A 27,500-nucleotide genomic window follows, 5' to 3' on the forward strand; every position below is an offset into this window, starting at 1 on the left:
GAGTGTGTTGTGAGAATCGGCCTCGATGCTTTGTGGAGACAAAAGGAAGACGGGAACTTTCCAGTCCAGGTTAAAACTTCTTCTTTTTAAAAAATGGGAACTGATTGTCTCTTGCTCCAGCTGAGCTGCAGGATCTTCCGGCTGCTGAGACGGGATGGAGACCTCTGGTGACCCCCCCCAAACCCTCCAGCTCCCCCTCAATTCAGTGGCAAGTCCAGAGTCCATTTTGGAGGGAGCAGCGTACAAATGCAACAGACCAACTCAGCTCAGGGCTTCCCAACCCTCTGGGGCCAAACCCAGCTGCCTGGTGGCTGCAGGCTCTGCTGAGTCCTCCCCCCTCCCCCTGATTTCTAAGGGGTCTCCCGTTGAGGGGCCATCAGGCAGAGCCCCTTGGCTAAAGGAAGCTGGGCTGGAGCCGGGTCAAGGGAGGCCCCTGAAGCCCAGGGCCAAAGCCGGACCAAAGCCCCCAAGGCAGCAGCACCGCTCTTCCCCGAGCAGAGGACCTGGGCAGCCCGGGGTCAAAGCAAAGTCTCCCTGTTCTCAGCTGGGCTTTCGCATTTTCTTTTGCCTGCAAACAGGAACCCAATTGGGGGGGGGGAGATAGAGAGTGGGCACAAGAGACTGGATTCAAATTGTGGCCCTTTGCTGCCCTCTAGTGGGCGATCCATTACAAGTCCTGATCACAATTGACAAGCGTCTGTTACAGGGGTTCTCCAGCTGAAGAGAAGAGGATCCTTTATTGGCCGAGGGTGAGTGGACACACAAGGAATTTGTCTTTAGTGCAGATGCTCTCAGTGGACATAAGAGAAAAAGAGACATTGGTCAAGAATCAGGAGGTTCAACACGTAATGATGGTCATAGGGGTCAAATACACAATGAAGAAACGATATGAATAAAAACCTTAGGATACAAGCCACAAGTGACAGTCACACAGTCCTAAGTGGGAGGAAATGGGGGATAGGAAGGATAAGAAAAAATTAATAGTAATAGTCGTGCAGACTTAGTAAAATGTTTGACAGTGTTGAGGGAATTATTTGTTTAGCAGAGTGATGGCATTTGGGGAAAAACTCCTCTTGTGTCTAGTTGTCTTGGTGTGCAGAGCTCTGTAGCCACATTTTGAGGGTAGGAGTTGAAACAGTTTGTGTCCAGGATGCGAGGGGGGTGTCAGTCAATATTTTCCCCGCCCTCTTTTTGATTCGTGCAATCTACAGGTCCTCAGTGGGAGGCAGGTGGGCAGCCATGGTTTCTTCTGCGGTTCTGATTCTCCTCTGACGTCTGTGTCGGTCTTGTTGGGTTGCAGAACCAAAGCTGTGACAATGCAGTTCCTCATGTTGTGGTGACCCCCAACCATAAGTCTGGTGCCAATTCTCCCAACAGAGCTTGAAGGTCAGAGGGACACCCCCCCCAACTGTCAATGCCTGATTGGTTGGATTGTAAAAATATGCTCCAAGGCGCCAGAAGAGAGGTTTTAGTTCCTAACACTGTGGGAAAGTGGTCTTTTCTGATGTGGTCTTAGGCGACCCCTGTGAACAGCTGTTGGACCCCCAAAGGGGTTCCGACCCCCAGGCGGAGAGTCACTGTGTTAAGCTCTCTTTATAGATCTTAGACCCCAGGGCTTCAATGCCCAGAATTCCCCCACTTGGGAATTGGAGTCCACATTGCTGGAACTGGGCATGGGTAGCCTAGAAGGGCCGGGGGGGGGACCCCTTGCCTTTCGCAAACTCCTCAAAACCCACCTCTGCCCTCAGGTATGGGGGAATTGATTCCCCTGGGCCATTTAATTTTATGCTTTGTCTGGGAGGCAGGACTGTTGTTTATAATGGGGTTTTAAACTGTCCTTTTTAAACCATTAGATTTGTACCATGTATTGTTGTTGTGAGCCGCTCCGAGTCTCCGGAGAGGGGTGGCATACAAATCTAATAAATAATAATAATAATAATAATAATAATAATAATAATAATAATAATAATAGCCTTATGCATGTACTTGAGGGATTGCCATGGAGAGGAGGGGGTCACTCTATTTTCCAGGGCACCAGAGGGCCAGACCAGGAGCAATGGTTGGAAGTTGACCAAGGAGAGATTCAACCTGGAAATAAGGAAGAACTTCCTGACGGTCAGAGAGATCAACCAGTGGAACATCCTGCCAGCGGAGGTGGTCAACGCCCCATCACTTGACACATTCAAAATGAAATTGGGCTGCCATCTGTCTTGGGGGGGTGTAGGGTTTCCTGCTTGAGCAGGGGGTTGGACTAGATGACCTGCAGGGTCCCTTTCAACTCTAATAAAGCAAACAAACAAAGTCTCCAAATTGCTACAGGCCAGGAAGGCTGCTCCCACTCTTTGTCCAGCCAGGGGGCCCCTGCTTGCTTTCTTCTCTGCTTATGGGAGGAATCTTTGCAAAGAAAGTCGGATAATTCATTACAGTTCTATGGAAGTAAAAGGACCCAGCCGCCTCTAATGGCCGAAGACAAAGAGCATCCTTTACATTTCATGTAGAATACATTTCATTTCATGCCTTTCCCTCCCAATCTCCAGGGGGCAGCTGGGGGTCAGCAGGGAAAGGGCACTTTTCATTTCCCAAGGGGGTTGTGGGGGGAGGGGCAGGGGGCTTGGAGGGGGCTGGGCAGGGGGTTGGGGAGGGGGAGCTTCCAGCCTCGCAGTGGAGTGGTTGGGGCCGGAGGGTCCTGCTACAAGCTGGCAAGGCCGAAAGCAAGAGGGAGTTGGCTGCCCCAGGTGTTGAGAGTGACCGTGTCCTTTGTGGGGGTTGCTGTTGTTCAAACCGAGGCGCTTACAGGATCCGAGTGTCCAGTTTCGTGGGCTGTGTGAATGGGAGCCAGGCTCAGCATTCAACTCTTTTTTCAGGTCACCTGGCAAAGACCTTTTGTTGCCTGAAGGCACCAGGTGGGTTTCTCTGGGCTACGGCAGGGTCAGGGGACGGGTCCTTGGCCTGGCCGGGTGGGTGGGTGGGTTCCCTGGAGCAGGGGGGCCTTCAACCGTGGGAACTTTAAATTTTTAAAAATAAATATGATTAATTTTTAATAATAACAGATACACACTACATAAAGGTGATGCATGCTCCCACCACCCAACATCATTCACTCAGGCCCCCTCCACCAAAATGAGGGTGGTCCCTTTTTAATACTCTTTTAAACCAAGAACATTGACCATATTTACAAATTCCAGGGTGATTCCAGTTTATTCTTTATAAATCGGTCTCGAATTCTACTAAGCACAAAACCTCTCACCCCCTGACCCTCGACCCATCGGTTCCTTCGCTTTATTCCCGTGCGTCATCTTCCTCTTCGTATTCTTAATTTCAGACTGAATGGGAACTTTAGGACTTTGTGGACTTCAACTCCCAGAATCCCTCAGCCAGCTGCAGAGAAACTTTGGGAGTGGGGTCCACAGGCCTTAAAAGCTGCCGAGGCTGGAGAGTGGACCCCCTGACCTGGCTGGAGGGGGTCTCCCTCTGCTCTAGGCTGCACCCCAGGGCCACCCCAGGGCCAGCCCCCCCCCAAGCCTTCATAAACCCTCTTAAAGCAAGCCATGGTCTCTCCCCCCCTTCTTGGATTTTGTGACTTGGTCGACCTGGAGCCGCAACAGGGGCTATTTTCTTTCTGCCCGGTGATCTGTGACTTGGGGGCCTGTTTCGGTTTGTCCTTTTTCTTACCCGAGGCCTTTGAAGGCTCCGGAGCAGGAACCCCCTTCTCCATAAACCCCCGAGAGCCCAGAGGGTTTTCTGGTTCCTCACTCTGAGTGCAGTAGTGTCTCTTTCTGTTGTGTAGCTTTACTCACAATGGCCACTCCCTCCAAACGCCCCAAGGGGGATTTTTTAAAGCAGGATCAATTTCCGTGTGGTCATCTTTTTAAAAAAAATCCCTCCCGTTCTTAGGTTTCAGGCCTTCCCAGCTGCTGGGCTCCCTCTGGTCAGCCATTCGGAAAGATAGTTCCATACGGACTGTTTGCATAAAAAGGCCGGCAAATAAACTGCCCGCTGGTCACTTCTTCCTTGATCCCCCAGCCATGGACTGGCTCTGGGTTCAAGTTCTCAACTCGCCTGGGCTTTTCTGCACCGCTTCACATGCCCAGAGACCGGGGCTCATTCACACTTCCCTCAGGTACCGAGAGGAAAGGGCACCACCAGGTGGGAAAATGATGTAGCCCAGGGCTGCTGCGGCTGTGGGTGAGGCCAGGTGTGCGGTTTGGGGTCCTTGGCAACCCTGTGAAGAGAGGAGGGGGCAGCCCGGAGGCTCCCGGAGTTTGTCCCGTGGGGCTTGGCAGGGGACGGAAGGCGGAGTGGGTGAAGAAGAACACAACAGACAAAGTCACAACACACACACACACACACACCGGCCAGAGCTCCTGGGTAGCCCATCGTCCACCGCCGGAGAGGCACCCTCTGGCAGCTGCTCAAGGGGCCCGGTGGATCCGCACCTGCAAGAGAAACCCCCTCCCCAGTCTTAAAGCCACACAGGCTGCAGGTGACAACAGGGACTGGGCACACAATCGGCACCAAAGACCCCTCCCTCTTCCTCCTGCCCATTTTCCCAGTAGTCAAGGCAGCAGGATTCGAACTGGAGGCCCGGCAGGAACTACAAAGACTGATCCCCCCGGCCTTTCTGTGGTTGAGGGGGGGTCTTTGGACTCAGGCACCCAGTTCAGCCCCTGGAAAACCAGCACTGGGGCCGGGAGAAGCCCCCTCAACCCCCCCCCAGACACACGGAGCCCACCACCTGCCCCCTGGGACAGAGAGGGGTGGTCAGAGGCCTGTCCTTCCTCCTCCTCCTCCTCCTCCTCCATGGGCCACTTGCGCAGTGCCACATGGGCCCCGTGGTCCTGAAGTGAAATGGGGGGGGAGATGCAGGGAGGGCTGGGCGGCCCATCCTTTCAAGGGGCCCCTGACCAGCTCTCGCCCTCTGCCGCTCGGGGCCTGGCACGTCCCTGCAGGGCAGTCTCCACTGGTCAATCATTAACCTCCGTGAAGCCCGATAAGATGCCCGCTTGGAGCCCAAGAGTCCTTTGCTGCGCCAGAGCCCCCCCAGCTCCCGGCCCTCCCGTGACCCCCCCCCCCCCAGCCACAGAAGGGAGGAGGAGGAGGAGGGGGCGCCCCTCCCTGGCTGCCTTTGGTGGGGCCCTGACCCCCCCTCTTCCTCTCTGGAGTGGGAGCTGCCAGCAGGCGGAAGGTAGGGGCCCTCTGGGGAGGAGGGTAAACATCTGGAGGTGGGCGGAGGAGGGGCAGCCAGGGGTGGTCTTGCCCAGAGCGCTTCTCTCCTCTTCCCCCTCCCCCCTTCCCTTCCTCCTCCTCCTCTTCCTCCTCTTTGTTTTCCTCTTCTTCCTCGTCCTTTGCCTCCTCATTCTTCCCCCTCCCCCCTCTGCCTTCCTCCCTGGAGAGCGTCCACTGGGCAGAGGGGTCTTGCAGAGGGACCAGGGGTCAGGGGGGCAAAGGCAGTGGACAGAGGCACAGGCCGACTGGATCCCACCCTGGGCTGCCCCCCCGGGAATCCCCCTGTCTTTTCATTCACCTAACCTAACTTCCCTGGGGTCTCTGGGTGGGGGGCAAAACAAGTCACAGGGCACAAAACGATATCAACAATACTAAACAACCTACGAAAACGGAGGCAACACAAGCAGTTAAAAAACTCCGAGAGGCAACAATCGTCCAGCAAACATTCCTGTTCTTGGGCCTGTCCGGTCGGTCTCACTGTGTCCCCCCCCAGGCAGAGCCATGTTTGCAAAGCCCTTTGGGAGGCTGGGGGGGCAGTTGGAGTCTGTGGGGGAGTCGGCTGGTTCCATAGCGCTGAGCCCTGGGGGCCACTTCCCGCCGGCCGCTCTTCCAGCCTCCTTTCTCAGCAAACAAACCGTCCGGCCATCGCCTGCTGCCCATCGGGAGATGCCGGGGAGGGAGCTGGGCGAGAGACCAGGGGTGGGTGGGCTCCCTGCCCTCTTATGATTGGCGTGATTGGCACTGCCGGCTGCCCTTCCCTCGGATGGGGCCGAGTCCGGGAGGCGTTGCGTGGCCACCCCTGAAAAGGGTCTTGGAGGAGGTCCAGTGCTGGCTGCCCTTCTCCCCCTCCCCCGTAGCCCCCTCCCCCAGAAGACCGGCCGGCAGGGGCCTGCACACCAGCTGGGCTCCCCTCCTCTGCCCTGCGTAGATTCTTCCCTTGAGGCCCTGAGCAGCCCATGGTGGAGGGTCAGTCATCATCCCACCGTTCAGCTCCAAGTCCGCCTGCCAAAAAGCCACATTGATTGATTGATTTACATTTATATGCCACCCAGTCCCAAAAGACTCAGCCAGTAGGGTGGGGGTGGTGTGGATCTCGGGGTGGGTGGGTAGTGGATTCCAAAGAGCCAGGGCCACCACAGAGAAGGCCCTCCCCCATGGGCCCACCATTGCTCTGTCGACAGGACCCGGAGAAGGCCGGCTCTCATCGGTTGCTCTAATCAGTTGTTAAAATCACACATTAAAAGTTGAGACGGGGAGTTTTTAGCCTTATTTTTAATGGGTGGAATTGTCAAAATAGGCCAACTCTTCCCCACCCCATTTAATTAATAAATATAATTAATAAATATAAATATATATTAATAAATTAAAAATACAAATTATAAATAAAATTGCTTTTTGTTGTTGTAAGCCTCCCAGAGTCCTACGGGATTGGGCAGCATAGAAGTCAATAAAATAAGATAGTAAAATAAAATAGAATAGAATATAAAATAATTTATTAATATACATATATTTATTATTATATATATATACTGTTATACTCTGAAAACTATGGTATATGCCACCCCACTCCGAGGACTGGGAGGAAAATCCTTGGAGTGGGGGGACATATTCAATTCAATTCAATTTATTAGATTTGTAGGCCCCCCCTCTCCGAAGACTTCAGAGTATAGGACACACCTGAGTTTTGGGGGAGGAGAACAGGGGAAAGAATCTGCCTATCAGGGATTCCTCTGTCCAGCGTCCTTAGTCTGCTCAGCTCCAGCACATTATTACAGCCCTTGGTTAGGACTTTACAAAACCCTTGTTCTGAGAGAGTAACGGTGCAAGTGCTTGCAAGCCTGTAAGAGCTGGGAACATTGTCAGCACCTGGAAGGAGACAAGTGGAGCAATGGGGGAGAAACCCTGCAGAGACTCAGGGCTTGCAAAACCCTCCTCTTGGCACAGAGTAGCCGTGAAAGAGCCTGCAAGTGGGGAAGAGCTGGGAAGACCGTTAGCAGCTACTTAGGGCGGGGGAGGGAAGCTACACTCAGAGCATAAGATGCACCCTAATTATCAGCCACTTTTAGGTGCTTATTGTACACCGAAAAATATGGTAAATCGGATTAATAAATTCATTCATTCGACTTCCACGCTGCCCAGTCCGGAAGGACTCAGGGCGGCTTACAACAATGTAAACAATTACTTCTTTCAACAATGAAAAGAAGTCAATTATAAATTAAAACAATAACTTCAGTTAAAACCCACAACTCAGCCATCCGATTAAAGCATCCAGAGCATTCCATACAATTTGGCCATGAAAGAGGAAATATTTCAGTCAAGAACAGACCCAGTCACACACATTTACAGCAATCAATACACACACAAGTCTATCCGCCTTACTTACATAAACCATCATTAGAGCTCACAGTCCTTACACCAGCGCTCACTGAGGCAACACAGGAATCGCAATGAATAGCAGAGAGAACCAACCACGCTTCTGCCGCCCTCTTGTGGCCATCTGCAACACTAGCTCTTAAAGCAGTAGTGTCCTAATACGTGTAAGCTTACATTGTTGGTTTATGTTATCTATTGCCAAGCCCAACTAGTGATGCCCACCGCACTAGGTTGATCCCCATACATGACTCCAATGCATCTACCGACATTCCCAGCATGGTAAACCATTCCTGGTCCTGGGGACCTCCTCCTCTTTAACCTCAGCCTTTACCTCCCCTCAAGAGTCGACCTCGCTGGCCGCAGAGGCGTCCTCCGGGCTGCCACGCTCCCCACCTGTAGATCCAGGTCTGGAGGGTCCTGGGAGAACCAGCTTGGGCGGGGAGGATGGTTCCACCACCGATGAGAGGAAGGATCAGGACGATGGGAAGGAGACCACCTCCTCAGATGGCCCCACCTCTTCCAAGTCTGGACAGTCCACCAGCCACGGAGGGTCCTCCGCAGCTCCGCCGGGATACGAGGAGAAGCTGGAGGCTTGTGACCGCCGATACAGCTACCTGAAGTCCTGGCCAGGCCTCCTGAGGCTCCTCGGGGGGCTGGAGCTCATTCTGGGGGGGATGGCCTTCGCTTGCACCGCGGCCTACATCCAGAAGGACTACCAGTGGTCCCAGCTCTACGGCAACAGCTTCACTGGAACGGACTACGGCTCCTACGTCCCCATGACCCCGTTTGTGCTGGTGGTGGTCAGCCTGGCATGGCTGCTGACAGTCATCCTGCTGGCCCTGGGGCTGACCATGCACTACCGGGCCATCCTCCTCCACTCCCACTGGTGGCCCCTGGCTGAGTTCGCCCTCAACCTCTCCATGTTCCTGCTCTACCTGGCGGCCGCCATCGCCTACGTCCACGACGTCAACCGAGGCGGCCTCTGCTACTCGGCCTTTGCCTACGGGCCCCTCGTCGGGGCTCTGTGCCGGGTCCAAGGAGGGCAGGTGGCCGCCATCACCTTCCTCTTCCTCGCCCCCTTGCTGTACCTGACGGGCTCCCTCGTCTGTCTCAAGATGTGGCGGCAGGAAGCGGCCCGGAGGATGCGGCTCCTGGTGAGACCCCCACGGGTGGGGAGGGTGGGGGTCAGTGAGAGGGTGGCTGGAGGGCAGGGCTGGGCCTGGGGGGTGGAACCGGCACACCCTCATTCACAGGGGGCCCCTGGTTGCAATCCTGGGGGCTCGCCATCTTCAGGGAGGGGGAAGAGACCTAGGTGGGCAGCAGCCCTCCCCCAGGACAGAGACTGGGCATTGGGGGGGGGTCAGGAGGAGGGCTGAGAAGGCCCCTGCAGGCCCCCCACCTCCTGGACCTGAACTGTTGCAGCTCTTCCCCTCGGGATGCTTCCCCCCTCCCCCTCCCCCTCCCCCCTCCCCCTCCCCCCCCCTCCCCCTCCCCCTCCCCCTCCCCCTCCCCCTCCCCCTCCCCCTCCCCCTCCCCCTCCCCCTCCCCCTCCGTACACCGGAAGCCTCTGCACCAGAAAACCTTTTATTCCTTGTGGGTCTAATCAAACTATTCCCAGGATACTCAGGGCAATTGGGGGGGGGGGGCTGCCAGTTGCCAGGAACTAGGGACTCCCCCCCCCCATTTCCTTCTGAACCAATCTCCCCCCAGCTGCAAGCGAGACCCTTGGTGAGAAGAGGCTGGAGCTGGGGTTCGTTCTCCTCCTGATGGGGGGTGTCCTGGTCTCTCCCCCCCCAGATGAATCCCGTTCTCCTGCCAGTCGCTCCTCCACAGCCCCCGAGGACCCCTCCAGGCAAGGGAGGCCCAGCCGGCCGGGGCTCCAGGCACGTCGCCTTCTCCAAGGAAGGAGGCCCAGAGACGCTCCAGGGGGCCATCCCAGTGGGGGCCCTCCCCAGGCCCCTCATCGTCCCCGATTATATGGTGTAAGTCCCCTAGGGGAGAGAGAGAGTCTGGAAATGGAATTCAGGATGGAAGGGGAGGGAATATCGGAAGGTAGAAGAGAAGAGAAAAGAAGGGGATGAGAACAGAAGAGAGAAGAGAGAAGAGAAGAGAAAAGAAGGGGATGAGAACAGAAGAGAGAAGAGAGAAGAGAATAATGGATGTAGAATAGAATAGAAGAGAGCAGAATAGAATGGAATATTGGACTGTAGAAGAGAAGAGAAAAGAAGGGGATGAGAACAGAGCAGAAGGGAGGGGAAGAGGATAACTGAGTGGGAGGGGCCCTTGGGGGTCCTCTAGTCCAACCCCCTGCTTAGGCAGGAAACCCTGCACCGCTTCAGAGAAGGACTTACCCAAGCTCTTCTTTAAAAACCTGTGGGGAGGTTTTGTGTTACTTGTGTTCGTTTCAGCAGCTTCTCACTAGGGAATTCTGGGAGTTGAAGTCCACAAGTCTCAATGTTGCCAAGGCTGGAGACCCCCCGGATGCTGCACCCAAGGGCGTCCACGGACGGCCTTCCAAAATCAAGATGTGTCCTGCCTCAAGTCCTTAATTTTTTAAACCCTCCCTGCCACCCGGGGTCTGCTGGAAAGCCCCTCTTGGCCTCCACGCCCCCTGGAGCTGAGTGTGGGGGGAGGGAAGTTTTTGGGGTGCTTTGGAAGGAAGGAGGCCACCTGGCAAGGATGCCCAGCTCCAGAGCTGATGCCAGCCGGGCTGGGCCCTCTGCCCAGGCCCCAGTGGACTCCAGCTGCCCATTTATGCTGAGCTGCACCTCGATGCTCCCAACCTGCACCCAGACGCCCTCCAGGGACCTACAAGTGTGGAGCTGTTTGAGGGGGGGTGCCAGACAGCGCCCTCTCCCTGTGACCCTGCAAGAGGGCCGGGTTCCTCTTGACCCTCTCCACTCTCTCCTCCGAACAGGAGGTACCCTGCCATCGAGAGTCCGGCGGAGCGCGAGAGGTATGCGGCCATCTTCAAGGACCAATACCCGGAGTACCAGGCCCTTCTCCGCGAAATCCAGGCCGCCAGGCGGAGGTTGAAGGAGCTGGAGGCCGGGATGTCCAGATTGCCAGCCCACCCACAGAATAAGGAGGTTGGTTGCATGCACCCCCCCCCCCCAAGACAATCACTGGCTCCCCACCCCTGAGTCTGCAGTTGTCTTATTTATTTGTACAGGATAATAGTCGTTTGTATAACAATAGCAATAACAATCATTTATTAGGTTTGTATGGATTAGATTTAATAAACATAACATAAGTAAGAGGAGTAATGGTAAAAGGGGAAAGTAGGGCAGGGATGGTGGTCAGGCCCCTTACAGACCTCTTAGAAACAGGGAGAAGTCAACTTAGACAATCTGAGGTTGAAGATTTTGGGGGCTGGGGAAGAAACCTGAGTCAGGGGGGGGGGGCACTCCAGGCACTGATGGCTCTATTGCTGAACTTGCATTTTCTGCAGTCGAGTTTGGAGCATTTTACATTGAGTTTAAATCTATTATGTGCTCTTGGGTTGTTGTGGTTGAAGGTGAAGTAGCCATTAACAGGACGGACATTTTGGTATATGATTTTGTGAACTATGATTAGATCAGTTCGGAGGTGACGTAGTTGTATATTGTCTAATTTCAGAATTTCAAGTCTGGTGTAGTAAGGTACTTTGTTGCGGGAGGAGGAATGAAGGACTATTCTTGTGAAATATTTCTGGACACACTCAATTTTATTAATGTCTGATATGCAGTGTGGGTTCCGGGCAAGTGAGCTGTATTCCAGAATTGGTCTAATAAATGTTTTGTAACTTCTGGTTAGCAGTGTAATATTGCCAGAGAAGCTATGTAAGATTAGATTAACAACTCTTAGTGTCTTTTTGGCAATGTTGTGGGCTCTGGCACTTAGGTCATTGGATATGAGTACTCCAAGATCTTTGACAGAGTGAGGGTCATCTACAAGTTCATTTCCACCAAGTTTGTATTTTGTACTCTGATTCTTTTTGCCAATGTGTAAGATGAAGCATTTGTTGGCTGAGATTTGAAGTTGCCAATTGTTTGACCCTCCTGCTACATGGTCAAGGTTCTTTTGGAGGGTAGCAGCATTGTCAGTGGTATTAAATAGTTTAACATTATCAGCAAAGAGAACGCAGTTGCTTATAATATGGTCACAAAGATGGTTTATGTAGAGTATCAAGAGTGTTGGTCACTGTCTTGAGGGACACCACTGTTGACAGGAGTAGGATTTGATTTGGCACTTCCAGCTTGGACCACTTGTTGTCTGTTAGAGAGGAACCCAGTTCTCCAGTCATGCAGGGCTCCAGAGATGCCACAGGATTTTGGGTTTCAGAAGAAGTTTGTCCTGAATTACTGAATCGAAGGCTTTACAAAAGTCTATGCAAATTGCGTCTATTGCTTTACCCTGATCTCCCTTCTGCCCTGCAGGAGCAAAGCCGCCTCTCGGCTGTCTGGAGGGCCTACAGAGACAGGAAGGAGGTAAGGGGGTGTGGGTGTTTTTCCCCCCCAGTTAGTCAACAGCTTTTGAAAAAAAATGATTACAGATCACTTCTTTGAACTTTGTTGTAGCTCCGAATGATTGATTGCTAAATGAATGGTGGTTAGTTGAGGAGACAGCCTGTAGGTGAGGGTGGGGGCCACACCGGCCCTGCAGACAAACAACTAAACACCCCCCTCAAGCAAGCCTCTAAAATGGGTGGGGCTGGGGCTGGGTGAGGGCAAGATAAGCTTCCAAACAGGGGGGATGGGCCTTGGTGGCCCAGTGGTTAGAGTGCAGCACTGCAAGCTCCTTCAGCTGGCTGCTAGCTGTAGTTCAGCAGTTCAAATCTCATCACCGGCTCCGGGTTGACTCAGCCTCCCGTCCTTCAGAGGTGGGTCAAATGTGGCCCCTAATTGTTGGTGGCAAGAGGTTGGTTCTATCGACCGCTCAGAGAGGGCTGGGGAAGCCTGAGGAAGTGGTGTATAAGTCTAAATGTGACACACAAAGGAAGCCACCCAAGAATTGTCCCCCCGGGGGGGTTGTTTCCTAGGTGGCCCCCCACCCCCTTCAGGGCAGTCACACAAGGCTCAGTTTCAAAAACACTTTTATTTTATTTAGGAAATGCAAAAGCCTCCATCTCACAGCAGTCAGGCAGTCCACAGGAATAAAATAAAAATTTTAAAAATAAAGAATTTTATAATAAAAATGATTCATTAAAAATAATAATAATAATTTTAAAAGTCCTTGCAACCCTTTGCTTGGTTATCATTCCAAGTGGCCCCCACCACGAGGTTCCGGTAGTGGTTCAACCTCCCGTCTGTGGGCGGATTCCTCATTGTCTTGAATGAGTCCGATCTCTGTTGTATCCTCTGCAAACGTCAGTGGTTTCATGGATGGATCCTTAGAGATGCAGCCATTGGTGGAGAGAGAGAAGAGAAGTGGGGGGAGCACAAAACCTTTGGGGGGGGCTGTGCTAATTGTACAGGTATCTGGTGTGATTCTGCCCAGCTTCACCTGCCTGTTAGGAAGCAAGGGGTCAAAGTTGGGAGGGTTGCCTGCTTCTGGGTGCAGCCTGAAGATCCGCCTTTCTCCCCCCGTGTCCCCCCCCACTGCAGGACCCCTCCTTCCTGGAGAAGCAGAGACGCTGCGAGTATCTCCAGAGGAAGCTCTCCCATCTGAAGGGTCAGATCCAGACCTTCAACGCTGACCGGAGCGAGCCCTCCATGATCCTTTGATGAGGGGCCTGAAGGCAGGCTGGCCGTCGACAATGGGCTTCGGACACTGGGTGGGAGACCCAGCAGCCCTTGGGTTAAAAGCCCCACAGGTGGAAAGAGAAGGAGGAAAGCTTGAAGGGGGGGTTGGACTAGATGACCTACAAGGTCCCTTCCAACATGAATGAATGAATGAATGAATGAATGAATGAATGAATCAATCAATCAATCAATCAATCAATCAATCAATCAATCAATCAGCAAGCTGTGGAGGGGAGTGCTGGGACCCTCTTGGAGAAATCTATCTGGAGGTTGAGACCCTCCTGGTGGGGTGGGATCAACCTGCCTGGCCCCCCCACGCACAGATGGCTCCTTCCCCAGGTTGAAGGTGGCTCTCCGGGGCCCTTTATGCCTCCGCCCCCCCTCCACCTGCGTGCTCAGCCCCCCAGCAGAAGAAGCGGGGCAGGTGGGGGCTCTCCCCCTGGGTGGTGGGTCCACAGAACCGGTCCAGCTTCTGCAGCACCTCTTGAGAATAAAGAGTGGATGGAAAAGACCCAAATGATTTTTGGTGTGATTCATTAATTCGACTTCTAGGCCGCCCACAACAATATAAACATACATTACAATAATAAAAGAAGTGAAATATTAAACATTAAAACGATAAAAACCTAATTTTTATTAAAAAATCTTTATTAATTATTAATTATTTACATGAAGAAAAATACACAAATATTGAGTCCTTGGAGAGGGGCAGCATACAAGTCTAATAAATAATAATAATAATAATAATAATTATTATTATTATTATTATTATTATTATAACAGAGAAAAACAAAAAGAAAACACGACCTATGTAGACCTACAGATACCATCATCTTCATTCCTAATTACAGTTATAGATCAAGTCTTAAACACTCAACAATTTACACACTTGCCAAATGACTTGTTGACATGATCGCTGCAGCCTTTTTTAAATTTTATTTTATCCACCTGCTACTTTCACCTTGCTATGTTCTATCATTGTGACCTAAATCCTAAATTGTCCAAGGAAAACCCACAGGCCAATCCACCCACCTGCCACCTGCCACTCCAGCAGAAGATTTAATCTTGGCAGCTCTGGGGGGGAAGCCCCGAAGGAAGGCTGGATGGGGGGGGGGACAGGGAGGGAGGGGGGGTCAAAGTGGGGGGGGGTCCATCCACAGGGGCCCCAAAGGAGAGAAAATCCACAGGGGCCAAGGTGGAAGGCAGGAGAGGGGTGAAGGGGCTTCAAGTGGGGGGCCACGCAGGGGGTTTGCTTTTGGGGGGGATTTGTAGCTCTGGGGTCTGGCCCTCCCCCACCTTTTGAGCCCCTCCCCCCCTTCTGAGACCAGGCGGCCTCTGGGCTCCCCCCCCCCTCCTGGCCAAGGCGGAAGCAGAGCCGGGATTTCAACCCTGGTCAACAAAGGGGGGAGGGGAGAGAAGTGTGTGTGTGTGTTTGTGTAGCGTGGCTGCTCCTCCGGCGCTGCACGACCTTTGCCCGCCCGAGCGCGGCTCCAAGAGAGGCGGAGGGCCGGGGGTGAGGAACGGGGGGGGGGGGGAGCTTCCTGACCCAACCTGCGAGCCAGGTAAGGCCCTTGGGCAGCCTCGGTCCCCCTGCGGCGCGGCTGGGCGGTCTGCACAACCGGACAAAGCGGCCCGGAGGGCGCCCAGGACACCGCGCCCACGCCGGGCTCTCGGGGGCTGAGCCGGCAGGACCCTCGCCCGCGGGGGCTCCGGGACTACAAAGCCAATCACGCCCAGCCGCCCCTTTGCAGGGAGCGCTCCCCGCCGCTTCTCCGCGTCGGGGGTCCTGGGGTCCCCAGCAGAGTCTGGCCCCCACCTGATCCAGGCCCCGGGGAGGAGGGCGGGCGAGCGGCCCTTCCAGGCAGGTGGAGGGGGCAGGGAGGGGCGGGGGGGCGGCTTACGAGAAAGGGGAGGGCCGCGGCGCCGCCCCTTCGGCCTCAGTCCACCAGCGGCGCCGAGGCGGCCAGTCCTGAGACAGGAGCCCGCAGGCCGTGGGCGCAGCAGGTGAGGCCGGCGGGGCGGCAGGTGCGCGGCGGGCGGGGGGGAGGGTGGAGAGCGGCGGGCGGGCGTGGCCCTGCGGGGTCTCCCCCCCCCCACCCTGCCTGCATGCCTGGCGCGGGAGGGGGCGCCTTCCCAGCGGGGACCCTCGGGGCTTTGGAGGCGCTCGGAGCATCCCCCCCACCCGGACTCTCTCTTTCCGCTTCTTTCTCCCTCCCTCTTTCTTTCTTTCCTTCTTTCTTTCTTTCACTTTCTTTTTTATTTCTTTTACTTCCTTTCTACCTCCCTTCTCTCCCTCCCTTTCTTTTCGTTTCTTTCTTCCGCCTTTCCTCCCTCCCCCCTCTTCTCGTTCTTTCTTTCTTTTTCTTTCTTTCTTCCTCCCTCCCTCCCTTTTCGTTTCGAGTCTACGGAGAGGGGCGGCATACAAATCCCATAAATAATAATAATAATAATAATAATAATAATAATAATAATAATAATAATAATAATAATAATAATATTATTGTTATTATTCCCTGCTTTCCTTCCTTCCCTCCTTCCTTCCTTCCTCCTCCCTCCCTCTCTCTTTTTCTTTCTCTTTCTTCCTCCCTCCTCCTTTCCTCCCTCCTTCCCTTTAGTCTCTTCTTCCTCCGTCCCTCCCTCTCTTTCTCCAGCCGCTTCTCCGCTCGAGGGAACCCGGCGCGCCGCCTCCATTCCCGGGCCAAGGCGGGCGGGACGCGAGGGGCGCCGGGCGAAGGGACGCGGGCGCTTCCAGGCGGCGGAGGACGGCGCTCCTCCTCCTCCTCCTCCTCCTCCTCGGCTGCCGGAGCCCCAGGGGCCTTTGGGGGGGAGGGGGCTGAGCAGGCAGGACGCCCCCCCCCGCCCCAGGCGCCCCCCTCCGCTTTCCTCCCCCGCCCGCCTCCTTCCCTTGCGGGGCCCCGCCGGGCATTGTGCACCGGAGCCGCGGGGGGTTCCCAAGGACAGCAGGCCGCGCACGTCCACAGCGCCGGTGGGGCGGGCAGGAATTTTGCCCGGGCACCGAGCCAGGCGGCCAGCAACAGTCCCTCGCTTTTCAAACCCCCCTCCCGCCGGAGAAGCCTGGTTGGGGGGCTGCAGAGGGAGGGGAGGCTTTGCGATCCAGCAGTTGCAGGGCCCTTTCTGCGGAGGCCCCATTGAAGTCTCTCTCTCTCTCTCTCTGTGTGTGTGTAGGGTGTATACAAGTAAGGAAACTTTCTCCCTCCCCCCCTCCCCCCGCGGTGGGAGAGGGGAAACCCTGCAACAGACCCCTTCCTGATTCTCTGGTGGCCTTTCAAAGCCCTTGAAGCTCCCCAGGCCGGATTTGGGGTGCAGCTCCTGGGGGGGCCCTGCAGCTTCCTCTGGGCTGGGAGCGCCTGGCAATTCCTTCCCCATAGTTTGTGTGTACTGTGTGCCCAACCCAGAAGAGACAACACCAGTTCAGAATATAAATACAACCCCAGGTATAAAATCAACCAAGCTTATTACAGGCTCCTTCCGCTAACTGCCACCTGTAGTTCAGCAGTTCAAATCTCACCACCGGCTCCAGGTTGACTCAGCCTTCCGTCCTTCCTTGGGGGGGGATTCAAATGAGGGCCCAGATTGTTGGGGGCAAGAGGCTCTGCCAAGCCCTGTATGTAAATCTAAGTGCTATTTTCTCTTGAGAAACTGCCCAGAATTGAGGGTGGGAGGAAGAGGTGGTTTGGGGGCTCAGGCAGCGAAAACCTCCAGGCTGGGAAACAATTCAGAAAGTGGCTACAGGCCATAAGTGAAACAGATGTAGAATAAGGACGAAAAAACACCCCCCCCCCAAAAAAATACAATTTTATTTTATTTATTTATTTATTTATTCATTAGATTTGTATGCCGCCCCACTCCGTAGACTCGGGGCGGCTCACAACACAATAAAAACAGTTCCTGACAAATCTAATACTTTACAATTTAAAAGTGAAAATAGTTAAAAAAAAACCATTTTTAAGCAGACAAACCTACAAACATACCATACATAAATTATATAGGCCCGGGGGAGATATCTCAGTTCCCCCATGCCTGACGACAAAGGTGGGTTTTAAGGAGTTTGCGAAAGGCAGGGAGGGTAGGGGCAGTTCTAATCTCTGGGGGGAGCTGGTTCCAGAGAGTTGGGGCCGCCACAGAGAAGGCTCTTCCCCTGGGGCCCGCCAACCAACATTGTTTAGTTGACGGGACCCGGAGAAGGCCAACTCTGTGGGACCTAACTGGTCGCTGGGATTCGTGCGGCAGAAGGGGGTCCCGGAGATAATCTGGTCCAGTGCCATGAAGGGCTTTATAGGTCATAACCAACACTTTGAATTGTGACCGGAAACTGATTGGCAGCCAATGCAGACTGCGGAGTGTTGGTGTGACATGGGCATATTTGGGGAAGCCCATGATTGCTCTCGCAGCTGCATTCTGCACGATCTGGAGTTTCCGAACACTTTTCAAAGGTCGCCCCATGTAGAGAGCCTTACAGTACAATGTTTAATTACCCATATAATCACGGCTGCATGGGAATCCTGATGCACAATCTTAGAAAAACAACAACATAGACAAAATCTGTAGATGTGCAGAGGGAACGAGCAACTCTGAATACGATGAGGTTTGGAAGGATAGTTGGTGTAGCTGGATTGGCAACAAAGGCAAAAGACCGGATAAAGTGTGAAAGGACATATAAAAATAAACAAGGAATAACATAAACATGTAATGCAACATGTGTATCCATAAAGAGGTGATATAAGAAATTGCTGAGAGTCTCAAAATGGGTGAACAGTGCGGTCAGGCGGTAGGGAAAGCAAGTAGGATGCTTGGCTGCATAGCTGGAGGTATCACAAGCAGGAAGAGGGTATACATATACATACATATGACTGTATGTGTGTTTTTATATTGGGGTTCCTTGCTTTTTAGACTTTTTAAATGTACTATTGTTATTTTAGATTCTAATTATTAGATTTGTCATGATGTATTGTTTTTATCACTGTTGTGAGCCGCCCCGAGTCTACAGAGAGGGGCGACATACAAATCTAATAAATAATAATAATAATAATAATAATAATAATAATAATAATAATAATAATAATAATAATATTGTGATCCCGCTGTATAGAGTGCTGTGGAGACCACATTTGGAATAATACTGTGTCCAGTTCTGGGGACCTCACCTACAAAAAGATATTGATAAAATTGAACGGGTCCAAAGACGGGCTACAAGAATGGTGGAAGGTCTCAAGCATAAAACGTATCAGGAAAGACTTAATGAACTCAATCTGTATAGTCTGGAGGACAGAAGGAAAAGGGGGGACATGAATGAAAGATTTAAATATATTAAAGGATTAAACAAGGTTCAGGAGGGAAGTGTTTTTAAAAGGAAAGTGAACCCAAGAACAAGGGGACACAATCTGAAGTGAGTTGGGGGAAAGATCAGAAGCAACATGAGAAAATATTATTTTACTGAAAGAGTAGTAGATCCTTGGAACAAACGTCCAGCAGACGTGGTTGGTCAATCCACAGTCACTGAATTTAACACATGCCTGGGATAAACACAGATCCATCCTAAGATAAAATACAGGAAATAGTATAAGGGCAGACTAGATGGACCACGAGGTCTTTTTCTGCCGTCAGTCTTCTAGGTTTTTATGTTTCTAAATGTAACAAACATAAGATATCAGGCATAGATCGGTATTAAACTAGAGAAATGTTGTTTTTAAAACTTGGAAAAACTAATAAACATTATTAAAAGAAAAAGAAAATCTCAAGGCTGGGCCCCACAGAGCCCCCAAGGAGCCTGGTGACCTCTGGGCAGTTAGCAAAGCCCTGCAGAGGGTCCCTGCCAGGGGTGAAATCCAAAATTTGTCCCTACCGGCTTGGTGGGCGTGGCAGGGGGAAGGATGCTGCACAATCCCCATTCCCGCCCCACCTGGGGGGCAGCCAGGGGTGGTCTTTGCTGCTTCTTCGGAGAGGGGCGGCATACAAATCTAATAAATTATTATTATTAATTATTATGATCTCTGATGGATGATCTCTGGCGGGCCCGGGACAGGGGCTTGTCCTCTGTCCTGGTGCTCCTTGACCTCTCAGCGGCTTTCGATACCATCGACCATGGTATCCTTCTGCACCGGCTGGAGGGGTTGGGAGTGGGAGGCACTGTTCTCCAGTGGTTCTCCTCCTACCTCTCTGGTCGGTCGCAGTCGGTGTTAGTGGGGGGTCAGAGGTCGACCTCAAGGTCTCTGCCTTGTGGGGTGCCTCAGGGGTTGGTCCTCTCTCCCCTGCTATTTAATATCTACATGAAACCGCTGGGCGAGATCATCCATGGACATGGGGTGAGGTATCATCAATATGCCGATGATACCCAGTTATACATCTCCACCCCATGTCCAGCCAACGAAGCAGTGGAAGTGATGTGCCGGTGCCTGGAGGCTGTTGGGGCCTGGATGGGTGTCAATAAATTCAAACTCAATCCAGACAAGACGGAGTGGCTGTGGGTCTTGCCTCCCAAGGACAATTCTATCTGTCCATCCATTACCCTGTGGGGGGCAATCATTGACCCCCTCGGAGAGGGTCCGCAACTTGGGCGTCCTCCTCGATCCACAGCTCACATTAGAGAAACATCTTTCAGCTGTGGCGAGGGGGGCGTTTGCCCAGGTTCGCCTGGTGCGCCAGTTGCGGCCCTATTTGGACCGGGACTCATTGCTCACAGTCACTCATGCCCTCATCACCTCGAGGCTCGACTACTGTAATGCTCTCTACATGGGGCTACCTTTGAAAAGTGTTCGGAAACTTCAGATCGTGCAGAATGCAGCTGCAAGAGCAATTATGGGCTTCTCTAAGTATGCCCATATCACTCCAACACTCCGCAGTCTGCATTGGCTGCCGATCAGTTTCCGGTCACAATTCAAAGTGTTGGTTATGACCTATAAAGCCCTTCATGGCACCGGAGCAGAATATCTTCGGGACCACCTTCTGCCGCACGAATCCCAGCGACCGGTTCGGTCCCACAGAGTTGGTCTTCTCCGGGTCCCGTCGACTAAACAATGTCGTCTGGTAGGACCCAGGGGAAGAGCCTTCTCTGTGGTGGCTCCGACCCTCTGGAACCAGCTCCCCCCTGAGATTAGGATTGCCCCCACCCTCCTTGCCTTTCGTAAGCTCCTTAAAACCCACCTCTGCCATCAGGCATGGGGGAACTGAAACATCTCCCCCTTGCCCATGTTGTTCTGGTGTTAGATTGATTGTGTGCTTGTTTTTTTAATATTCTGGGGTTGTTTTTTATGAATTTTTTAGCTTAAATTGTAATTGGATTGGTGGGCATTGGATTTGTTATTATGTATTGTTTTTACTTTGTTGTGAGCCGCCCCGAGTTTGCGGAGAGGGGCGGCATATAAATCCAATAAATCAAATCTAATCTATTCTCCAAACCACTCAAAATTCCGGCTACCGGTTGCCCAGAGCCTGTCAGGGTCTCACCCCCGGCTCCTTCAGGGCTCAGTGGGGCCTTGTTTGGTGGAGGCCCCCATGGGGCTGCGGTTGTTGCTGTTAAACAGCAACATCTGTTTATTTGCGTCTTTGCTTCTTGGTTTATTGGCCGTCCATCTTACCGCAGAATCCCTGCCTCCTGTAAGTTAATGGCCTTTAACTTCGGCAGTTAAAATCCAACCGGCAGAGGGAGGGGGGAGGCCTGTGGTTTGGCAGGGGGGGGCAGAGGAAGCCCACCTCCTTTGCAGGCATGTTGGCTGCAGGGAAGGAAGCGGGGAGGGGGGGGAGAGCCAGGGAGAGGCTGGGGGGGCCTGGGGTCTTCCTCTTTGGGCTTCCAGGAACAACCTTGAAATCCGGAGACAGACTTGCCAGGGGGCCCGGAGGGATGGGGCAGGTGGTGTGAGGCAGTGGCATCCCCTGGGAACCACCTGCTGGGCCAGGAAGTGGAGGTGGGGGCGACACACACCTGGGGCCAGCAGCCCCCTCTCCTCCAGCCCTGGGGAAGGGAGTGCAGAGCAGGTGGGAACAGCCAGGCGGAGCCTCTACAGTAGGGAGGGGGGGGCTGCTCCCTGGTCTCAGATTTGGATTGGGGAGGGGGTGATTGTGCCCTGCTCATCATCCTGGGACTGGCACTGTAGGTGGGGGGGGGCAGAACCCCTCTTCCGGTCAGCAGGGCATCAGGATTGGGAGCAACCCCACAGTCACCCAGGGGGGCCATCTCCCTCTTTTTCACAACCACTGGATTTGCCAAAGAATCTGGGGCGAGAACAGATCTTTCCTATGATCCCGATGCGCCATGCCCCACATGGGCCAGTTGAGGTTTTGGTCCTCGAACCCTTTGTTCCCCTTGCCACTTGGGGGGGGGTGAGGTGTGGGTTGAATCCCTTCCCCCCCTCTGTGAGTTCCAGGCCACTTTCGTTCCACCAAAGTTGGGTGGGTGCCAGAATTGCCCAACAGCTGCAAGAGGAACTGACCGTTCCACTTTTTATTTATTTTTATTTATCTACTAGAATGGGAAGGGGCTTTTTAGGTCATCTAGTCCAGGCTAGGTCAAGTGGGCTCTTCTGTGAGAGCCAATCGTGCTAGCTCAGGAGTTCTGGCAGTTGAAGTCCCCGTGTCACAGAAGAAGAGTCCACTTTAACTACCCCTGGTCTAGTCCAACCCACTGCTTGAGTAGGAGACCCCACACCACCCCAGACAAACAGCCATCCAGTCTCCCCTTGAAAGTCTCAAGTATTCACAACCTCCACCGGCAACTTCTGTTCCATTGGTTGGTCACTCTCACCGTTAGAAAGTTCCTCCTTATTTCCAGGTTGAATCTCTCCTGGGTCAGCTTCCATCCGTTGTTCCCTGTGTGGCCTTCTGGTGCTTTGGAGAATAGCTTGACCGCCTCCTCTCTGTGGCAGACAGCCCCTCGAGTATTGGCACACTGCTATCATGTCTCCCATGGACACCCCCCCCCCCTTTGCTAGACTGACCATGCTCAGTTCTGCAGCCGCTCTTTATATGTTTTAGCCTCTAGTCCCCTGATCATCCCGGTTGGTCTCTAGAGTCTCAATGCTCATCAATCTCCTTTCCTTGGGCAGTGCCAACCGGACGTGGTCCAGGAGCCCCTCGACACCTCTGGGAACCTCCACGGTGCTCCCTTGGGCCCCCATCCACAGCCGTAGTGTCCGGGGCTCCTGCCCGACTCTGAGCAGAGGATGTTCGGTGCGAAGAAGCCCTACGACAGCCCCCCCGCCGGCTACTACCCACCCGGGGAGGGATTATGGCTACAGTGTCAAGTCCCCTCCGCCGGGCTCCTACTACGTGGAGGATGAGCCGCAGCACTTCTACAAGTGGAGCTCCCCACCGAACGTGATGAGGATCCTGGAGGGGCTGGGCCTCCTGCTGTGTGTGACCATCTTCGCCTGCGTGGCCTCCACCCTGGTCTGGGACTACGGCTACGGCTACGGGGGCCTTCTACGGCGGAGGCCTGGGCAGCTACTATGGCGGGAGCTACGGCGGGGGGCCTGGGCAGCTACGGGGGAGGCCTGGGGGCGGGCTACGGCGGCTACGGCGGGCTACGGCCTTGGGGCTACTACGGGGGCATGACCAACCCCCCGGGCGGCCAACGGCTTCATGATCGCCATGTCGGTGCTCTGCTTCATCGCCCTGCTGGCCCTGGGCATCTCCAGCTTCACCAAGTCCTGCGGCTCCCGGACCCGGCGGTTCTACCTGGTGGCGCTGGTGGTCTGCGCCCTGCTGGCCTTCATCATGCTGATCGCCTCCATCGTCTACATCATGGGGGTCAACCCCCAGGCCCAGGTGGGGGGCAGCTACTACACCAACCCCATGCTGACCCTCTGCAACCAGGTCTACGCCGGGGCAGGCTACAACCAGTTCCTCTACCACTACTGCATGGTGGACCCCAGGAGGTAGGACTCGGGCCGGGGGGAGGGGGCGGGGGGCTGCCTGGCCCCTGTGGCCCCACTTTCTCTTGGGGCCCCGGCTGGAGGGTGGGGGAGCAGTTGTGGCCCCGGCCAAGAATTACAGAGGATGGGGGGGAACGGAACAGAACGGAGTTTGGAATGGAATGGAAAGAGAACAGGACCAAACGGAATGGAATGGAATGGGATACTTTTAAAAAAAATTATTTTATTCATTTGTCCAATACACAAATACATAGGAAGAAAAATAGACATATAAGGGTAAAAGTGAACTCAGAGGAGAAGATATATGAAAGGAAGAAAATATATATGATAGGTGAAAGAAAGGAAAGGCAATTGGACAGGGGATGAAAGGCACACCAGTGCACTTATGTACGACCCTTACTGGCCTCTTAGGAACCTGGAGAGGTCAATCGTGGAGAGTCTAAGGGAGAAATGTTGGGGGTTAGGGGTTGACACAATTGAGTCCGCCAATGAGTTCCACGCTTCGATAACTCGATTGTTGAAATCATATTTTTTACAGTCAAGTTTGGAGCGGTTAATATTAAGTTTGAATCTGTTGTGTGCTCTTGTGTTGTTGCGATTGAAGCTGAAGTAGTCATTGACCAGTAGGACGTTGCAGCATGTGATCTTGTGGGCAATACTCAAATCGTGTTTTAGGCGCCGTAGTTCTAGGCTTTCTAGACCCAGGATTGTCAGTCTATTTTCGTAGGATCTTCTGTTTCGAGTGGAGGAGTGAAGGGCTCTTCTGGTGAAATATCTTTGGACATTTTCAAGGGTGTTGATGTCTGAGATGTGGTGTGGGTTCCAGACAGATGTGCAGCAACTTTCACTGTAAAGAAAGTGTAGGAACATACTATCATTCATGGCGGACATGTCCAAAAGCAAAAATCTTCTGAACCCAAAGCAAAATTGCTTGGAACAAATCAGATTCTGTTCAAACCCAAATTATTCCTTTTGCGGGGAGGGGTGTATAATTTTTTTATTTTTCTCCACTATACAATAATACATAAAATGATAGAAAGCACAGCATCACCAGTGCCTAAAAAGTAAGAATATATAACATTTCCCTCTCAGCTGGAACATTTTAAGGAGGATCACACGTCACGTTTTCCATTTAAATCTTCTTCCTTTCTCAGATCTTTAAAACTGGCTGGATAGAGAAACATTCATCTGTAGAATTCATTAGCTGATATTTCAAATATTAGAATTTCCTTATCTACTAAAATTCTCTAGCTCCAACATTTTGAACATATAGAAAACGCCGGAGCCTTTATCTAATTTCATCCGTTTTCCTTTGAAGCCTCCGTTGTTCTCCATTGCTGCCACCGTTTCCTCCTTTCGTCATCTGGTCTTTACCCCCTTGACCTCTGGTTCTTGTAAACCTCTTCAAAAGTGGGCATTTTAAAACAAAAATTAACAAAAGAAAAATAGACACCTGATTTTGCATGTACTAACGGCCGCTAGATTAACCCATGCTCAAGCGTGGAAAACAGGCATAATGACCCCATGGATGTTATCCACAAGGTCCATGAAACTGCAGAAGTGAAGAGGAGGATGACTTCAGAGCTTCAAGTCAGAGATGAGACAGAATTCTACAAAACCAGGGACAGGTGGAATGAACGGTTGAACCAAAAAATATTAAAGCTATAAACCAGATTATTACTCCACACGATTCGGAAGGAAAACGAATGGATATGTACATAAGTAATCTTACAAATCCTGGTAGAGCCAATAAATTTGAAAAGAACAGACCGATCGTTGTGAAAACTAAACTTTGTTAGTTTAAAGATTTGAAAGATCCAATGGCTCATTCACTAAATAGTAAAAGGGAAGGACAGGAGGATTTGGGACGTTGTAAGTAAGCTGCTTGAAAGGACGGTTGACATTCATGTTAAATCTTTTTACTCGGGCTTTGCTACAGATTTGGACATATTGAACTTTTTATGTCTTATACGTTAGGTCATGTGCTTGTTTGTCCTATATGTAAACATTTAATAAAGATTATTTTGAAAAATGGAATAGAACAGAACAGAATTATAGAGCAGAGCACAGTATAGGAACGGGTGGGGGCCTTGGAGACCATCTAGTCCAACCTGCTGCTGGAGCAGGGCCTCCCAGGAGTGGCTGTGCGGGGTCTTCTTGAAAGGCTCCTTGGGTTGGGGCAGCCACAACCTCTGAAGTCAGGCTCCGGTCTGTTGTTCTCACTCTCAGGAAAGTGTTATTCCAGAATATAGAATATAGAACAAACTAAAATTAAAAAAAGAATAACTTTATTTTAACAGATTAACGGAGTTGGAAGGGACCTTGTAGATCATCTAGACCAGTGATGGTGAACTTACGGCCCAGGTGCCCCAGGCGGCAGGTGGAGTCACATCTGCTGGCACGCAAACCGTTGCCCGAGCTCAGCTCCATGGTGCCTGTGGGTGCCAGCTGATTTTTGGCTCACACAGAGGCTCTGGAAGGGGATTTTGGTTCCAGAGAACCTGGGGGGATGGGGGAGGCCTTTTTACCTCCCCCGGCTCCAGGGAAGCCTTTAGAGCCTGGGGAGGGCGAAACACGAGCCGACTGGGCCCACCGGAAGTTGGGAAAGAGGCCGTTTCCAGCCTCCAGAGGGCCTCCAGGGGGTGGGGGAAGCTGTTTTGCCCTCCGCAGGCAATGAACTATGGGTGTGTGGGCATTCGTGCATGCGTAATAGCACACACACACACTTTTTCAGCACCCGAGGAATAAAAGGTTCGCCATCCCTAGTCTACTTCAACCCCCAGTCCAAGCAGGAGACCCTCCACCCTTTCTGACCGGTGTCAGTCCCGCTTCCAGGGACGAAGCTCCCACGACTTCTGAGGCCACTTCTGTACCACGGGTTGATCGCTCTCACCATCAGAACAAGGTCTCTCCTTATTCCGAGTTCAATCTCTCCTTGGTCAGTTTCCACCCACTGTTCCTTGTCTGTCCTCCAGGTGCTTTGGAGCATAGCTTGACCCCCTCTTCTTTGGGGCAGCCCCTGAGAGATATTGGAAGACTGCTATCATGTCCCCCTGGTCCTTGTTTCCATTAGACTGGCCATAAACCCAGTTCCTGCGACCGTTCTTCATAGGTTTGAGCCTCCACTTATCCCCTGATCCTCTTTGTGGCTCTTCTCTGCACTTTTTCTAGAGTCTCAACATCCTTTTTTATAGTCCAGTGACTAAAACCCGATGCAGGACTCTAGCTGTGGCTTTATTGAGTGGTGTTAGTACCTCACTTGATCTTGATTGCATCTCTCTCTTAATTCAATTTAAAATTGTGTTGCCTTTTTGGCTGCTGCCGCACACTGTTGGCTCATATTTAGCCATCCGTCCACTAAGTCTCCAAGATCCCTCCCTATCAGAGTCGCTGCTATTAAGTCTGGTTTCACCCAGTCTATATGGGTGTTTTGGTTTTTTCTTGCCTAATTGTAGTACTTTCCTTTTTTTTGTAAAAGTTTTTTTAAAAAATTTTCTCCACATTAAAAACATAGATTCAGCATCAGATACCTTCATCTTTAAAAACGTATACCATGACCATTCTGCTATATCTTGACTTTCATTATATGTTATTTAATTAATTTGTGATGCCTCCTTTGTCTGGTTTTGTTTTCTGGATCGTACACAGATTATTCTATCTTCCAATTAACTTTGCCGCTATTGCTTATTTCCACTGCTAATTGTGTCTCTGTCTTCTTAGATCCAAGCTGTAGTGCTTCCTTCTCGTATTTATCTCCTTGTCTTACTTTTTTCCTTATTCCCTATTTTTCTCATAACTAAATCTACCCTAAAATCCCATTTGTCCAAGAAGATATCAATTTACAAATTCTTTGTATATTATTTCAAATTAATATAATATATAGTACAAGGGGAGTGATAGTTATTCAAATTCCAAGATTCCACACATTAACTCCGTTCATTCATTTTTCATCATTTTTCTTTCCCTCTGATGGTACAAATATATATATTTACCTATTTTTAATTTTGATCCAACAATTTATACCAATCTATAATGCAATGTTAATTTTCCCAAATTACCATCTATTTCTACAAATCATTATATTTAAATGTTTAAACATTTTTATCTTTAACTAAAAACCTATTCATTATCAATATTAGTTAATTAATATATTCACATAAAGGTAATAATTATTCAAATTCCAAAATTCTACATATTAACCCATTTCATTGGTTGTTCTAATTTATCTTTCTATCTAATAATAGAAACATAGAAACATAGAAGACTGGCGGCAGAAAAAGACCTCATGATC

The 27,500-nt window shown here is 51.8% G+C and overlaps 3 protein-coding genes across 3 annotated transcripts in view; 2 read left to right on the forward strand and 1 right to left on the reverse strand.

Moving 5' to 3' along the window:
- USHBP1 (USH1 protein network component harmonin binding protein 1) overlaps window positions 1-27,500 on the reverse strand; it is a 137,412-nt gene that overhangs the window by 50,613 nt on the left and 59,299 nt on the right. The window lies entirely within an intron of this gene.
- Window positions 4,995-13,833, forward strand: OCEL1 (occludin/ELL domain containing 1). Its single transcript, XM_070743118.1, has 6 exons — window positions 4,995-5,185; window positions 7,942-8,753; window positions 9,397-9,581; window positions 10,517-10,688; window positions 12,018-12,068; window positions 13,185-13,833. Exons 1-6 carry the CDS (start codon window positions 4,996-4,998, stop codon window positions 13,302-13,304), a joined length of 1,530 nt encoding a protein of 509 aa, XP_070599219.1. The 5' UTR covers window position 4,995; the 3' UTR covers window positions 13,305-13,833.
- LOC139161172 (occludin-like) overlaps window positions 22,408-27,500 on the forward strand; it is a 17,998-nt gene continuing 12,905 nt past the window's right edge. Inside the window, 6 exon segments of the mRNA XM_070739952.1 lie at window positions 22,408-22,557; window positions 22,559-22,754; window positions 22,756-22,797; window positions 22,799-22,894; window positions 22,896-23,212; window positions 26,045-26,147. Coding sequence (XP_070596053.1) covers window positions 22,499-22,557; window positions 22,559-22,754; window positions 22,756-22,797; window positions 22,799-22,894; window positions 22,896-23,212; window positions 26,045-26,147 — 813 coding nt within the window. The 5' untranslated portion in view covers window positions 22,408-22,498.

This window comes from Erythrolamprus reginae, chromosome 1 (assembly GCF_031021105.1).
Source record: "Erythrolamprus reginae isolate rEryReg1 chromosome 1, rEryReg1.hap1, whole genome shotgun sequence".
NCBI classification, from domain to species: Eukaryota; Metazoa; Chordata; class Lepidosauria; order Squamata; family Dipsadidae; genus Erythrolamprus; species Erythrolamprus reginae.